Below are 15,696 nucleotides of genomic sequence, written 5' to 3'. Positions count from 1 at the left end.
CTTGGACAACTTCTGCCCCCTTTCCTCCAGGCCAGCCCGCACCACACCCTCTCCCCCCTGGTTATCTGATGTTCTCCGTGAACATTGTTCTAAACTCAGGGGTGCAGAAAGGAAGAGGCGCAAATCGAAAGATTTTACTGACCTTGGTCTTTATCAACCCCTCCTCTCTTCCTTCTCTGCTAATATCTCTACTGCTAAAATGACTTACTATCACAACAAAATTACCAATTCTTCAGACTCTTGCATGCTTTTCAAAACCTTCTCCTTTCTTCTCAACCCTCCTACTCTTCTTCCTTCATCAACCCTAACAGCTGACGATTTTGCCACAGTCTTCATAAAAAAACAAAACACCATCAGCGGCCAATTTACCAATCCACAATCTGACACAAACATTTTACCAGCTAACACACACATTCTACCCTCCTTCTCTCTACTTTCAGAGGCAGAAGTCTCCAAACTCCTCCTTTCCAATCGCCTTACCACCTTTCAGCTTGATCCTATTCCCACTGACCTACTTCAAGCCATTTCATCCTTAGTTGTACCCGCACTCACAAACATCATAAACACCTCTCTTCACACTGCTACCTTTCTCACAGCATTTAAGCAGGCTTGTAACCCCACTGCTTAAGAAACCCACTCTAAATCCAGCACATCTGAAAAAATTCCAGACCGATATCTCTTCTTCCATTTGTCGCGAAAACACTTGAATGAGTTGTTTTCAACCAGATCTCATCCTTCCTTACACAGAACAACCTCCTGGACAACAATCAGTCTGGTTTCAAAAGCGGACACTCAACTGAGACTGCCCTGCTCTCAGTAATTTAAGCTCTGAGACTGGCAAGAGCAGCTTCCAAATCCTCAGTTCTCATCCTGCTGGATCTGTCTGCTGCCTTTGACACCGTTAACCACCAGATCCTCCTGTCAATCCTAAAGATGAAGGGCATCTCGGGAACCGCACTCCAATGGTTCATGTCTTACCTCTCAGGTAGGTCCTTTAGGGTATCGTGTAGGGGTGTGGTGTCTAAGAGCTACTGGAGTGCCTCAGGGCTCAGTGCTTGGACCATTTCTCTTCTCCATCTACATGACATCACTAGGATCTGTGATGCAGAAACATGGCTTTTCCTATCACTGCTATGCTGATGACATACAACTCTTCCTCTCATTACAGCCTGACGATCCGACGGTAGCTGATCATATCTCAGCCTGCCTGCCTGACATTTCTGGCTGGATGAAGGACCACCACCTTCAACTAAACCTTGCGAAGACAGAGCTACTTGTGGTCCCGGCCAACCCAACACTTCATCACAACTTCACCATTCAGCTAGGCTCATCATCCATAACTCCATCAAGGTCAGCCAGGAACCTTGGAGTGGTAATTGATGATCAATTGAACTTCACAGACCACATTGCTAGAACTGCCCGGTCAAGTCAAGTCAAGTCACCTTCATTTATATAGCGCTTTTAACAATGTAGATTGTTTCACTATGGACACACACTTGCGACCCATGAACGCCTCTCTAAACTACTGCCTGATTTTACAGTTTGAAGCATCTGTCACAGAAAAACACCATGTGCTGTCACCTCCGTTCAGCTGGCACCAACCGCCTTACCCCGATCGTCCGCACTAACCGCCGGACCTTGGGGGATCGAGCCTTTGCTATCGCCGCCCCCACCCTCTGGAACTCACTCCCTACATCCATTAGAAACTCCGACTCATTACCAAACTTCAAATCAGTACTCAAAACCCACCTGTTCAAACTAGCTTTTCCTTAAAAACCCCTTTTGTTTTGTTTTGTTTTGTTTTATTCCCCATGTGAAGCGTCTTTGAGTGTCCAGAAAAGCGCTATACAAGTGTGATGTATTATTATTATTATTATTATTATAAATAAGAGAAATGTCTTCTCATATGATAAGAACACGCAGTCTCATTAATAATACAGACACTGACGTGTCCTCGATGTACTTTAGTGTTTCTCCACGTCATAATCTGTGATATTGACATGATGTAGACTTTAAACCAGGAGAAAAATCTCTACAGTCTCCAGTTTCCCCCTAAAATTAAAATGGATGGACTGTGTTAATCCTGACTGTGCTGAGATTGAGTGTGTTCAAAGTAAAGGGAGTTAAATGTATATCACAATGTCAAAGTGTGTTTTTCAGTGTGACTATCAGCACTGCAGAATCACCTTAATGAGGAGCAGCTCATGTGTTCAGTCAATTACAGATCAAACACGTGAACTCACAGCGACAGGAGAAAAAGAGCAAACGCTTTAAAAATATTAATTCTCTTATATCATATGAACAAACGTAAAAATAATTTAATGACTTTGATCATGTTGTTTTAATAGCTTTGCTTCTAATTAATGAAATAATAGTTATTTCCCTGCATTTTATTCCATTTTGATTATACTTTATGAATTCACAGTGTCAGTTTCATGTGAGAGTCACGGATGATCTTACCACAGTTTCTCCAGTTTACAGTGATGATTCTCCAGCACAGCAGAGAACAGCTTTAATCCTGAGTCTCCTAATTTATTCTCAGACAGACTCAGTTCTCTCAGGTGTGAGGGGTTTGATCTCAGAGCTGAAGCCAGAGCAGCACAACCTTCATCTGTGACACCACACTTACACAACCTGTAGGGAACAATGACACACATTTAGCGTATATCCAGAGATAAACATGACACTTGAAAAATCAAAAAACAAAATGCTGCCAAAATGAAAAATATACAAATACTCATTAGTTCATATTGTGAAATTACATCAGTTAGGATTAGGGGATTATAGTTTTTACAGTATAAAAAGCATTATTTGTATGGAAAATCCCCATAAAACATGGAAACCCAACGTGTGTGTCTGATTGAGTGTGTAAGTGTGTGTGTGTGATTTATGTATTTGTGAACATTTTAAGGAACTTGTGTGTGTTAGGACTGGAAGAAAAAAATCGACTCAAACCATTGTAATTTTTTGGTTCACGATTTCAAAATAGTTTTTGTTCCCTTTCAGTCGAGAATGTCAGACGTAGTCGACATCAGCTGAATGGGGATCACGCTTAGGGAGCCTATCTTCTTCGTACTACTTTTTAATCAGGCCAAATCAACATTGGCATGCGTGATTACACTCTCCGCCCCGCAGCGTGGTTATAAACACGAAAGTGGACACATGCACCAGTTGCCTTTCGCTTCGGAGCCGATCGGATGTCTCTGAAGTTACTACTATTTACACAGCAAGTGAGTGTGTTGGTGTTCTGGCGGGAAGACCTCCCAGTGTTGGCGTTTCTACAGCCTGAGTGCAGCGGTGATCGCTAGCTTCTTGAGCTCTCGACTGCTGTTTTAACAGCAACACATTTCTATTTCTTTGTGTGTTTGACGATTGGTTAGAGGGCGAGAAGTAAGCGCTTCACTGTTTCACTGATTCAGTGTTGTCGCGGACATTTCCTATGTGCTATAGCACTGGTGATGGTCCCATTTTCTAGAAGAGCAACATGGGTGCGTTTGCATCTTAAAAAAAAAAAAAAAAAGATGTCATTCCGCCTGTGCATTTCTGGATGCATTCGTTCCCTGTCTCTCTGTAATGGTCACAATTGTTGCATCACGTGTTTGGGCTTACAGCACGCTGAAGCAGCTTTTGTGGACAGTTCATGTTCTCATTGTGGGAATATGACTGTCGCAGTGTTGAGGTCGAGACTCACCTTCGTCCGCGAATCTCGAGTCCCCATTACCATGCCCCGCCTTCGGGTGCCGTGTGGTGTGGGTGACAGTAGGATAGTGTTGGATGTCTCACCCGGTAACCATTCTCTGTGGGCTCCTCATTCCTCCGTTCCATAGCCGGCGGAGTTCCCTGTGGAACTGTGGAAACCAGCCATTTCACCCGGGGCTCCCCCAGAGGACAGGATGCCGATTGCAGCATCGGAGGGTGAGCTGGCCTCTAGAGATGGACTCGACTGCGTTGTCTCTCTCTGGGAGAGTAACGTTGCTTGAGCCGGATCCAGAACTGTCAGCTATGCTGATTTGGGCCGCCGAGGCTGTCGGGCTCGAGTGGAACCCCCCACGTGTCCCACTCAGTCTCGGTTGGATGATTGGTATCTCGGGGCGGGCCGTGCTGGTTCTCAGCCCGCCAACCCAGTGCCCTTCTTTCCCAAAGTGAATGGAGGGCTTACTAGGTCGTGGATGGCACCTTTTACTGCAGAAAACTGCCTAAGTGGTTCTTCCCCCCTCGCTACCCTTGAGGGAGGAGCGTGAAGGGTTTTGATGCAAAGAACTTTTGCGACAACAGGTGCACTTGTGTCCAACGGCCGCTGCTTCTGGGGGATCCTTGTCTCCTCTCGCAGGCCTGTGAGCTCGCATCATGTTTGGTGGTCAGAGCTTACAGAGCTTGCGGGCAAGCTGCCTCCTCTTTTTATGCCATGGCGTTGTTGCAGGTCTATCAGGCCAAGACACTCATGGACATGCAGGAGGATAGTCTAGACTGTGCGCTCATGAGTGAGCTCTGCACTGCTGCTGACCTCGCCCTCATGGGCACGAGCGTTGCAGCGTGCGTGGTCGGTCTAGCGGTGTCCACCCTTGTGGTCCAGGAGTGCCATTGTTGGCTCAGCCTGGTTGGAATGGTGGATGCGGACAAGGTTTGGTTCCTAGACTCCCCAATTTCCCAGGTTGGGTTGTTTGGCGATGCGGTGGAGAGCTGCGCCCAACAGCTCTCCGCCGCCCAGGTGCAGATGGAGGACACCCGACACATCCCACTGCTCACTTCACCCGTTCGCTGGGGGCAGCCTGTTGCAGGCGCTGCCAAGCCAGGTGGTTCAGCACTGGCTTAAGGTCGAGTCCAGAGGTGACCGTGGCAGAGCGGTGACCGTGGCACCCGCTCAAGTTCAGTGATTTTCATCACACTCAGGTGTTGAGCAGAGATGCTCCTGAAGCTCAGTGAATTTCATCACACTCAGGTGTTGAGTAGAGGTGCTCCTGAAGCTCAGTGATTTTCTCCACACCTAGTGTTGAGCAGTGCTCCTGTCTTGTGCGCGCATGTCGCTTGCATGTACTGTGCTAGGCCAGGAGTGGAGCAGGTCTTGATAGGTGCCCCTTATTGGCCCAACCAAACCTATTCCCCTCAACAGCCCTTCCTGACTTTCCCCTGAATACATTCTCAGGGACGGGGCATGATGGCACCTGCGTTCAGACCCCTGGAGAAGTCCAGGCTGGTCCTAAAAGTTGATAAGGAGGTTAAGGTTGTTACTGCAGGAATATTCTCACTTCTGCGAGAGCACCCTCGAAGAGGAAGTGTTGCTTTCGCCGAATAGAAGTGGAACCTATTCGTTGAGTGAGTCTTCTTTCCGTGACGAGATCCTGAAAGCGTTCGGTCATTTCAGTGTTCTCTTTCCTGCAAGATGGGTTGGAATGAGGGCTGTGTCCTCCACCCTCAAAATTTTGTTGCCTCTATTTTTCTTTGACACACATCATGATGCAGTAGCTGGGAAGCACGTCCTGATCACCAGGTTCCTGACTGAGCAAGGTAACTAAAAGCCTTGCGCCCCGCTTTATCCTCTTGGGCCTTATCTCTGGTGCTACTTCACTGCAGAGAATAAATTCTGCTTTAAAATAAATAGTTCTCCTGCTCGCATAGTCTCTACTAGAGAGTAGGGACTTGCTCGCTTTCGGTCAACGAGTTGTGCCTGGAATTCGGGCCGGCTACCTCTCACTAGCTGAGACCCTGGCCTGGATATGTGCCCAAGTTTCCTACCTCTCCCTAAAAGGTGGGACCAGGTGGTGAACCTGCAAGCGCTACCCTGGAGGAGGCAGACCCAGCCCTGGCTTCTCTGTCCGTCCGCTTCATTGTGGTTATATGTGCACAGAATGCAAGCCTTAGGACCTCAGACCAGCTCTTGTCTGTTAAGGAATTCAGCAGAAAGGGAAGGCTGTTTCCAAGCAACGTTGGCCCACTGATAAAGGTGGCTGCTTTTATCTTGGTGTTAAACATCACATGTCCACTTACGTGGTGAGCTACTCTGAAGTGAGTGGTGCTCCTGCCTAGGCATTGACACAGTGTGCTTCAATTTGCCCAGTCCATATGTGTATTCTCCACATGTATCTCCTTGTGAGCAGGATGTGGCTTCCGCAGCGTCTCTTCCATCCATGTACAGGGAACGCTTTCCCAGTGGTCCTGTCCCTTCTCCGCCTTAATTCGAGGGGGGATCAGTAGGCTTCTTTCTAGGCACTGGAAGGTGGCAGTACTAGTGGCGCTTTCAATAGATCCCCATTCAATCGACGTCGACTATGTCATGTTCTGGACAGAAAGGAAACGTCCTGGTTGCGTATGCAACCCACCATTCCCTGAAGGAGGGAACGGAGGATGTAGTCCCCTCGCCACTACTGCTGGACCACTTCTGACTCCGGGGGCCGCTCGGCTCCTCACCGAAAAAGCAACTGGTGCGTGCGTCCACTTCTGTGTTTATACCCCCGCTGCGGGCCATGTAATCACGCACGCCAATGTTGAATTGGCTTGATTAAATAGTAGTACGAAGAAGACAGGCTCCCTAAGCATGATGCCCATTCAGTCGATGTCGACTACGTCCTCCGTTCCATCCTTCAGGGAACGGTGGGTTGCATACGCAACCAGGACGTTTTATTCCAGAATCAATATTGATTCAAGTGAAATTGCTTTAATTTTGTCCTTGCTTATAGACGAGGTTGACAGAAGTTAGTCTCTTTTGGTCCAACAGAGGATGAAATGTGTCAAAGTAACAAGTAACAAAACTAGAGGTATTTCGCATTTCATGGAAAGAGAGTTCGATTGCATATAGAGAGGCCTTAAAAGCTGCTAGATCTGCTTATTTTTCAACCCTATTTGAAGAAAATAAACAAAACCCTAGGTATTTATTTGAAACAGTGGCTAAACTAACGAAAAAGAAAGCTTCAAGCCCAGAAATTTCCAAGCAACACAGCAGTAATGACTTTATGAACTTCTTCACTTATAAGATTGATAATATCAGGGACAAAATTATAACTATTCAACCGTCAACTACAGTATCACATCAGGGAGTGCATTGTAGTCTCCCTAAGGAAAATTTTGATTAATTTATTGCTATAGGAGAGGAAGAATTCACTAAACTCATTAAATCATCTAAACCGACAACATGTATGTTAGACCTTATACCGACTAAGCTACTGAAAGAGATGCTTCCAGAGGTCATAGATCTTCTTCTTACTATCATCAATTCATCTTTGTCTCTAGGATACGTACCAAAAACCTTTAAGCTGGCTATGATTAAACTGCTTGTTAAAAAAAATGCAACTTGATCCTACAAATCCGTCAATTACAGGGCGATCTCGAATCTACCTTTTCTGCCAAAGATACTAGAAAAGGCAGTATCCTCACAACTATGTTCCTTTTTAGAAAGAAATGATATCTGTGAAGATTTTCAGTCAGGATTTAGACTGTACCATAGTACCGAGACAGCTCTCATTAGAGTAACAAATGATTTGCTCTTATCATCCGATCGTGGTTGTATCTCTCTATTGGTGTTACTCGATCTTAGTGCTGCATTTGACACTATTGACCACAACATTCTTTTAAATAGACTTGAAAATGATGTTGGCATTAGTGGAATTGCATTAGCTTGGTTTAAATCATACTTATCAGACCGTTATCAGTTTGTAGCAGTTAATGAAGAGAATCACAAGTTCAGTATGGTGTACCACAAGGCTCAGTGCTAGGACCGTTGCTTTTCAGTCTGTACCCTTGGGAGATATCATTAGGAAGCATGGAATTAGTTTTCACTGTTATGCCGATGATATATTCGGCTCTATATTTCTTCACAACCTAACGAAAACTACCAATTCACAAAATAAACGGAATGCATAGCTGATTAAAAAAATTGGATGACTAGTAATTTCCTACTACCCAAATTCTGAAAAAAAAAGAGATTCTAATTATTGGATAAAAAACGTCCTCACGTAATAACCTAGAATACTGTCTAACACTTGATGGCTGCTTTGTTAAGTCTTCGTCATCGGTTAGGAACCTGGGTGTGCTCTTTGATACCAATCTTTCATTTGAAAGTCACGTCTAGTATCTGTAAAACCGCATTTTTCCATCTTAAAAATATATATAAATTACGCCATATGCTCTCATTGACAAATGCGGAATAATTAGTTCATGCGTTCATGATCTCAAGGCTAGATTATTGTAATGCTATTATGGGTGGTTGCCCTGCACGCTTAATTACCGGCAGTGGCTCAGTGGCTCAGTGGTTCATGTAGGTTGTCTATAAACTGAAAGGTTGGTGGTTCAATCTCCGGTTCCACCTGACCAAGTGTCGAGGTGTCCATGAGCAAGACACCTAACCCCAGCTGCTCCCGACGAGCTGGATGGCGCCTTGCATGGCTGACACCGCCGTCGGTGTGTGAATGGGTGAATGTGAGGCTATGTAAAGCGCTTTGGTGGCCATAGGTCTGTGAAAGCGCTATATAAATGCAGTCCATTTACCATTTTTACCATTTAATTAACAAATTATAGCTGGTCCAAAATGCAGCAGCTCAGGTTCTTACCAGAACCAGGAAGTATGACCATATTAGCCCTGTTCTGTCAACACTGCATTGGTTCCCTATTAAACATTGTATACATTTTAAAATATTGCTGATTACTTACAAAGCACTAAATGGTTTAGCTCCGCAGTACTTGAGCGAGCTCTTAACGCATTATAGTCCTTCACGTCTATTGCGATCTCAAAATTCCGGCCAGTTGATAATACCTAGAATATCAAAATCGACTGCTGGCGGTAGATCCTTCTCCTATTTAGCACCAAAACTTTGGAACAGTCTTCCTACCATTGTCCGGGAAGCAGACACACTCTGTCAGTTCAAAGCTAGACTAAAAACTAGTGCTGTCAGTTAAACATGTTATTAACAGCGTTAACGCAAACCCATTTTAACAGCGTCAATTTTTTTTATCATGAGATTAAGTCTTTTTGGCCTAGCAAACTTTTTAGTTTTTTTCACATGCTGTTGCAACAACTAGTAACTTTAGAAAAACTAAAACACCACACCGGATCTAGCTAGACCGGAAACAAAACAACAGGCACGCCGCACACACTTGTTTGAGCTTGCGAGCTGGCCAAAGAGTAGTAGGCTAAAGGGGGTCGCACACCGGACGAGAAGCGCAGCGCCACGTCTTTAAAATTAGAGCACATTATTCTCTGAGTGTACACCTCGCCAAGCTACGGCTCAGGACCTTGATAGAAATCCTGCTGCTCCACAGAGCGCCATTTACATAGTTTTATATTAAATTTAAATTTATTTGTCTCAAATTCCATTTATTCAGAATGGCGCCGCCGGTGTGTGTATACTGATAGAGAATAATGTGTTCGAATTTTAAAGACGCGGAGCTGCGCTTCTCGTCCGTAGTGCGACCTTCTTAACGCTACATTTTGAGTGGATGGCGAGCGTGAGGCATCGAAATGGATGCCAATAAGATTCTGAATGGAAAGTTTACTTTGAAAAAGTTGCCAAATGGTTCCATTGACAATATCAAAGTGATCTATGTGTTTTGTCGTTGTGAACTGAGCTATCATCGCAGCACGTCCAGTCTGAAATACCACTTGACGCGAATGCGAATTCTCTGATGCAATTATTTGCTCCGAGTGTGAGTGTGAAATTGAACACTACAGTATATGCCAATGTTGTTTTCAATAAAAAAAAAAAAAACATTTGCACAAAGCAAGCCGATCCACTTTTCCATGTTGATGAGAGCATTAAAATGAGAAGAAGAAAAAATGGGACAAAAAGAAATCAAGGGACATTTAGAATAGATAAAAATGTGTGATTATTTGAGATTAACTGCGACATTAATGCGATTAATCGCGATTAAATGTTTTAATCATTTGACAGCACTCCTAAAAACACATCTCTTTGACCTAGCATACACATAACACATTATAGACTTCTATAATTCAATGTTAGGCTGCATAGATCAGGTCAGCCGGAACCGGGAACACTTCCCATAAATCCTGATGTACTCGTTACATCATTAGAAGAATGGCATCTGCACTAATATTAGTGTCTTTGTTTATCCCACGGTTTATTCGGTTAAATTCGGTTTGCGTATCTACCCTGAAGTGATAAAATTCTGTATCAAAAATGTTAAGGCCAGACAAGTAGTTTTTTTAAGGCTTGGTTTTTAGGGAATTACAAACCTGAGCACATATATTCAAACGCGCATACCAATAGACTGATCTCGTAATACGCATGTGCACGCCATCAGAGTTCTCACAGGTTTCGCGTTTAAAGTCTGTGTAGAGTTTCCTGTTAAAACGGTGTCGTGTTAGCGGCCCCTAAGTTAATAACCAATGATCATTGTGATGGAAGTGAATCAATCAAATTAACTTTAGCTGGAAAATAACTTTATTCAAGAACTGCTATGAAGCCAAAACAATCTCTGTTACTTTAATCTATCCTTGTATCTCTGTAAAGCCGCTTTGGAACAATCTACATTGTTAAAAGCACTATATAAATGAAGATGACTTGACTTGACTTGACTAGTGATAAAGCTGATATGGTGACAGTCCTGGTTCAGGTAAAACACACGCCACTTCCCTCTTTTCAGCTGCACACACACGTTTTGAGGAAATGCTCATGCTTTCACATGGGTCTGTTTGCACAAGCATTACAAGGCAAGTTGATTTACACCAAACATTTGCAATAAAAAAAACCTCTTCACTGTATCTTGCAACTGTTGTCTGGTTTGTAGTTTGTCTAGTTTATTTAACTGTTCGTTTTACTTTCTTTTGGGAGATAATAATATAGTAAGATATAAATGTTCCTCTTTAGGGAGACTCCTCACAGCTGCCTTCTCCCGCCGGCAGGATCTGACGGCTCAAGCTGGATTCTGTCGCTGAACCACCGGATGGGGCTTACACCAAAGATATATTATACACACTATCTACTGTACATATTAATCATTATTCACTCTGAGTCTTTATGGTAGAGATGATCTTACCATAGTTCCTCCAGTTTACAGTGAGGATTATCCAGTCCACCAGAGAACAGCTTCACTCCTGAGTCTCCTAGTTTATTCCCAGACAGACTCAGTTTTCTCAGGTGTGAGGGGTTTGATCTCAGAGCTGAAGCCAGAGAAGCACAACCTTCATCAGTGACACCACACTCACTCAACCTGTAGAGAACAATGACACACATTAGGCCTATATCCAGAGATAAACACGACACTTAAAAATACATAACATAATACTGTCAATATGAATTCTGTCAGGACCACTACCATCAAATACGATTGACAATTAGCATTCAGTTTAGATTGGCGGTATGTTTCCGTTCTGGGCAAGAACTCCCTGCGCATCCATGTAGCCTAGCATGGATAAGAGCAGGGAGAGCACCAATAACCCCCCTTGGGTAAACAGAACAGAGCCAACATGAATGTTTGCAAATATATTTAATTCAAGATTTTGAAGTACAACATAATTCGAGAATTTATTCTGATTCAAGGGGAATCAGAATGCCAAATCCTGACTGGATGAGAGGAGGAGCTAGGGATGGAGGAGAGTAATTAGCTCCTGAGAAATGCGATAGCTGCTGATAATACTGAAGGAGCTTATATATGTATACAGTAATAGAATGCGACCATAGACAGTATGGCTATATAAGAGGTTGCGACACACTAGGCTTGTTCGACTTGAACCGGCGCTGCACAGACCGATCAGTTTATGACATCAAAGCAAGGGCGTAGGAACCGGGGGGGACGGGTCCCCCCTCCAATATTGGAGACAGTCGCATTTGTCCCCCCCAAAAAATTATACAGCGAGGGAGAAAAATATTTGATTTTTAAATCGAGCTTCGCACCGAGCGCACAGAAACAGAGGACAGGGTGTGTGTGTTCATCTGAGCCTCATTGGTCCGTCACTGTCCGTCAATGTCAGAATAAATGTCCAATCAAATCAAAGCAGGCGGGCTTTATGTTCACAGACGCTGCAGAGCGCGAAGTTTAGCAGTGCGAGGCAGTTTAGTTTATGCTCAAGTGCGAGATATGTAAGTAGCTAAACTAAACATTTCATATTCAACAGTTGTTTTAGGTCATACATGTTAGAAATAATCAGTCAAACTAATAAATGTTTGTCTAATTTCGCCATTTGTTGTAACTGAAAATAGGCCTATATAACGTGATTCATGTAATTTAATGTAATAATTAGTTATGGCTAACGTTACTGTCATTATGAGGGGAGGGGACAAAAACATTAACAAAGCCGTTTTCATCATGTAAGGCACAGGTTAATATGAATGTGTACATATTGAGAATAAATATTATAATATAATTTGTAGTCTTCAGTAAATTAAAAGAAGAGAGAAAAAGAAAGAGTGATGGAAATGAGGAGAGAGCATGTATTGACAAATAATCAACTGCCCGCTGACATGGTTTTAAAGTTATTGTTGTCCATTTTTTTTTGGCCTTCAAAACATCTTAAAATGCACATATGTAGATCAGAAAAATCTAAAGTGTCTCGGGGGAGCCCCTGAATCCCCCCTAACTGCCTCACATTTGGGACCTCAGTTATTATAAAACCCTGCGTTTATACTAATAAACAGTCAATATCCTAGTAATATTCATGTTAATAAGCAACTAGTTAATAGTGAGAATTAGATCCTAAACTAAAGTGTTACTTTTTTTTTAAATCATACACAGTGATATGTTACAATATTATCATGCTATTATTATTATTATTATTGTAGCACTGAGGATTTGAATAATTGTAATGTGATGATCAGATGCAGATATCTAAATCAGAGAATATCATAGGATTATTTATTTTCAACAGTGGATTCGGGTGACTCAAAGTGCACCCGATTAATACATTTATCTTTAAAATGTAAAAAAAATTCTTCCAGGGGTGCATGCCCCCAGACCCCCTAGATGTAGCTCCACTTACAAAAATATTGTGGGAAACACAGTAGGCTATATGATGTTATAGGAAAAATAAAAATGTAATTATCTTATAATTCAAATAATTTAAATCCTAGAATCGCCGCTGGTGTCCCCCCCCCCAATGTTAAACTAATTCCTACGCCCCTGCATCAAAGTATAGAGTGAAATCACGAGAGCGATTGAAAAGCATACAGAGCCGTCTACTCTCTAATCGCTCTCGGGGTATTTTAATGTCATCACCGATTGGTCTTTGCAGTGCGCAGCGCCGGTTCAAGCCTACTGTGATCTCGCCGCCGCGCGGTCACGTGATTCGTGTAGCTCTCAATAGTTCCAAACAAATCGCGTTGCCAATGATTTTAAGCGGCGCAGAGAGCAGCAGCTATTATTGCAGCAATTATCTGTAAATATTGACACATAATGAACATTGGTTATTACGTTGACACTAAAAGTACTTGCATATAATAGCATTTTTTTCTGGGGAGTAGCAGAAACACTGCATTAATACGTTTTGGTGTTTAATTTTGGAGGGAAATTGGCTGCTCCCATAACGTAGAATATATGTATATATATATATATATATATATATATATATATACAGTGAGGAAAATAAGTATTTGAACACCCTGCTATTTTGCCAGTTCTCCCACTTAGAAATCATGGTGGGGTCTGAAATTGTCATCTTAGGTGCATGTCCACTGTGAGAGACATAATCTAAAAAAATAAAAATCCAGAAATCACAATGTATGATTTTTTAACTATTTATTTGTATGATACAGCTCCAAATAAGTATTTGAACACCTGAGAAAATCAATGTTAATATTTGGCACAGTAGCCTTTGCTTGCAATTACAGAGGTCAAACGTTTCCTGTAGTTTTTCACCAGGTTTGCACACACTGCAGGATGGATTTTTGCCCACTCCTCCACACAGATCTTCTCTAGATCAGTCAGGTTTCTGGGCTGTCGCTGAGAAACACGGAGTTTGAGCTCCCTCCAAAGATTCTCTATTGGGTTTAGGTCTGGAGACTGGCTAGGCCACGCCAGAACCTTGATATGCTTCTTACAGAGCCACTCCTTGGTTATCCTGGCTGTGTGCTTCGGGTCATTGTCATGTTGGAAGACCCAGCCTCGACCCATCTTCAATGCTCTAACTGAGGGAAGGAGGTTGTTCCCCAAAATCTCGCAATACATGGCCCCGGTCATCCTCTCCTTAATACAGTGCAGTCGCCCTGTCCCATGTGCAGAACTTTGAGTATCTTTACTTTAACTCAAGTACATGGTATGTGTACTTCGTCCACCACTGTCCTATAGCTAGATGTGGAGCAGCTGAGAGTCAGCTGATGCGAGCTTGACTAATGTGACCTGCCAGAACTAACACTACATTTGATATATATATATATATATATACAGGGCTTGACATTAACTTTTTTGCTCACTAGCCAATGTGGCTAGTGGTTTTCCAAAGTTACTAGCCACACAGCATTTTTACTAGCCACATTTTTGTTGTTGTGAAATTACCTGATAAAAGTTGACTATGGCGTGCTAAAATTTACTTGAACTAGATTTACAACCCTTTTAAATGTAAAACTACTGTACACACCCAAATCAAGACTACATAAATATATAACAATACAGGTCATTATCATTAGCTCTGATAAGGTTGTGTGTAAAGCTCCTTTTTTTAAATAAAACCATGTATTATGTATTATATGTCGCCACATAGCTCCACCGGCATACGACTAACTCCAGCAGGGCAGCTAGCTGTCTCTTCGTTTCTGTGGTGTCGGTAATATGTAATCCTCATTAGGGCTGTCAAAATTCCTTAAAAATGACGTTCGAATATTCCCTCTAAAAAAAAAAAAACACATTAGTGGGCAATAGGCTAAACACATAGCCTATTGCCTTTTCGAACTATTCGAACATCTGGTTGCGCATTTTGTCAATGACGCGCGCTTACGTCAATAACAGGACAAATTAATAAAGAGACATAACTACTTGTATAGGTAGTTTATTTAAGTTTAAACATATTTGACAACGTATTACCTACACACAAAAAAGTAAAACAACTTTCTCTCGCTCGCCCTCACCCTGCTGCGTTCACGCCGGACACGAATAGGCAGGCGCGAGTGATTTCAATGTAAAGACGCGTTTATGCGCGTCTGGAGGTCTTGCGGCGCGAATGAGGCGTCACGCTCTCTGCACATAACGGTTTAAAGGAACAACAATAAGCAAATGTTGAGTGCTGATCAAGAGTTTTGTGCAAGCAATTTAAGGTCGCGACTTATATAGCAGGCTTCATTCAGTGATTGAAACAAATATTATTAATATTAATTGAAGTTTTACAGTATATAGAACCTACATTGAACGCTCCGAGCGAGCTGTGCTGTGGTAAACGGAACTTTTCCTTGACATGAAACGGTAAATAATCAAACCAGTGGAAGCCTGCAGTGCATGAAACTGCTGTATCTAACCTACCTTATTCATGCAATATCTATTCAGTCAGTACAGTAGCCTACACTTTAGTAATGTTTCTGTTTAATGTGTCAACGCTTCTTCCTGTTACCTGTCCCTGATCCCTCAGGCAGCGCGCCCACTCGCAAAGCAGACAGCCGCGCCTCTACCGCGGGCGTTTTTCCACATTCGAATATTCATTTTCACCTTCGAAATTCTGTTTTTTAAAACTATTCGAATTTAGAATATTCGTTGACAGCCCTAACACTCACGGGAGTTGTAGTGTTGTAGTGTCATAGTGTCACACTTATTTCAGATGCCTTTTGA

The 15,696-nt window shown here is 42.8% G+C and overlaps 1 protein-coding gene across 1 annotated transcript in view; it reads right to left on the bottom strand.

Annotated features, from left to right (window-relative positions):
* The window catches only part of LOC311306992 (uncharacterized protein), a 363,786-nt gene that overhangs the window by 23,154 nt on the left and 324,936 nt on the right, over positions 1 to 15,696 (bottom strand). Inside the window, exons 17-18 of the mRNA XM_084435673.1 lie at positions 10,987 to 11,160; positions 2,461 to 2,634 (exon numbers count right to left, since the gene is read on the bottom strand). Coding sequence (XP_084291799.1) covers positions 2,461 to 2,634; positions 10,987 to 11,160 — 348 coding nt within the window. The remainder of the gene's footprint in view (positions 1 to 2,460; positions 2,635 to 10,986; positions 11,161 to 15,696) is intronic.

Source organism: Rutilus rutilus, assembly GCF_951802725.1.
Source record: "Rutilus rutilus genome assembly, chromosome: 17".
NCBI lineage: Eukaryota > Metazoa > Chordata > Actinopteri > Cypriniformes > Leuciscidae > Rutilus > Rutilus rutilus.
Note: the sequence above shows the minus strand (reverse complement) of the source record. Positions and strands in the feature narration are given on the sequence as shown.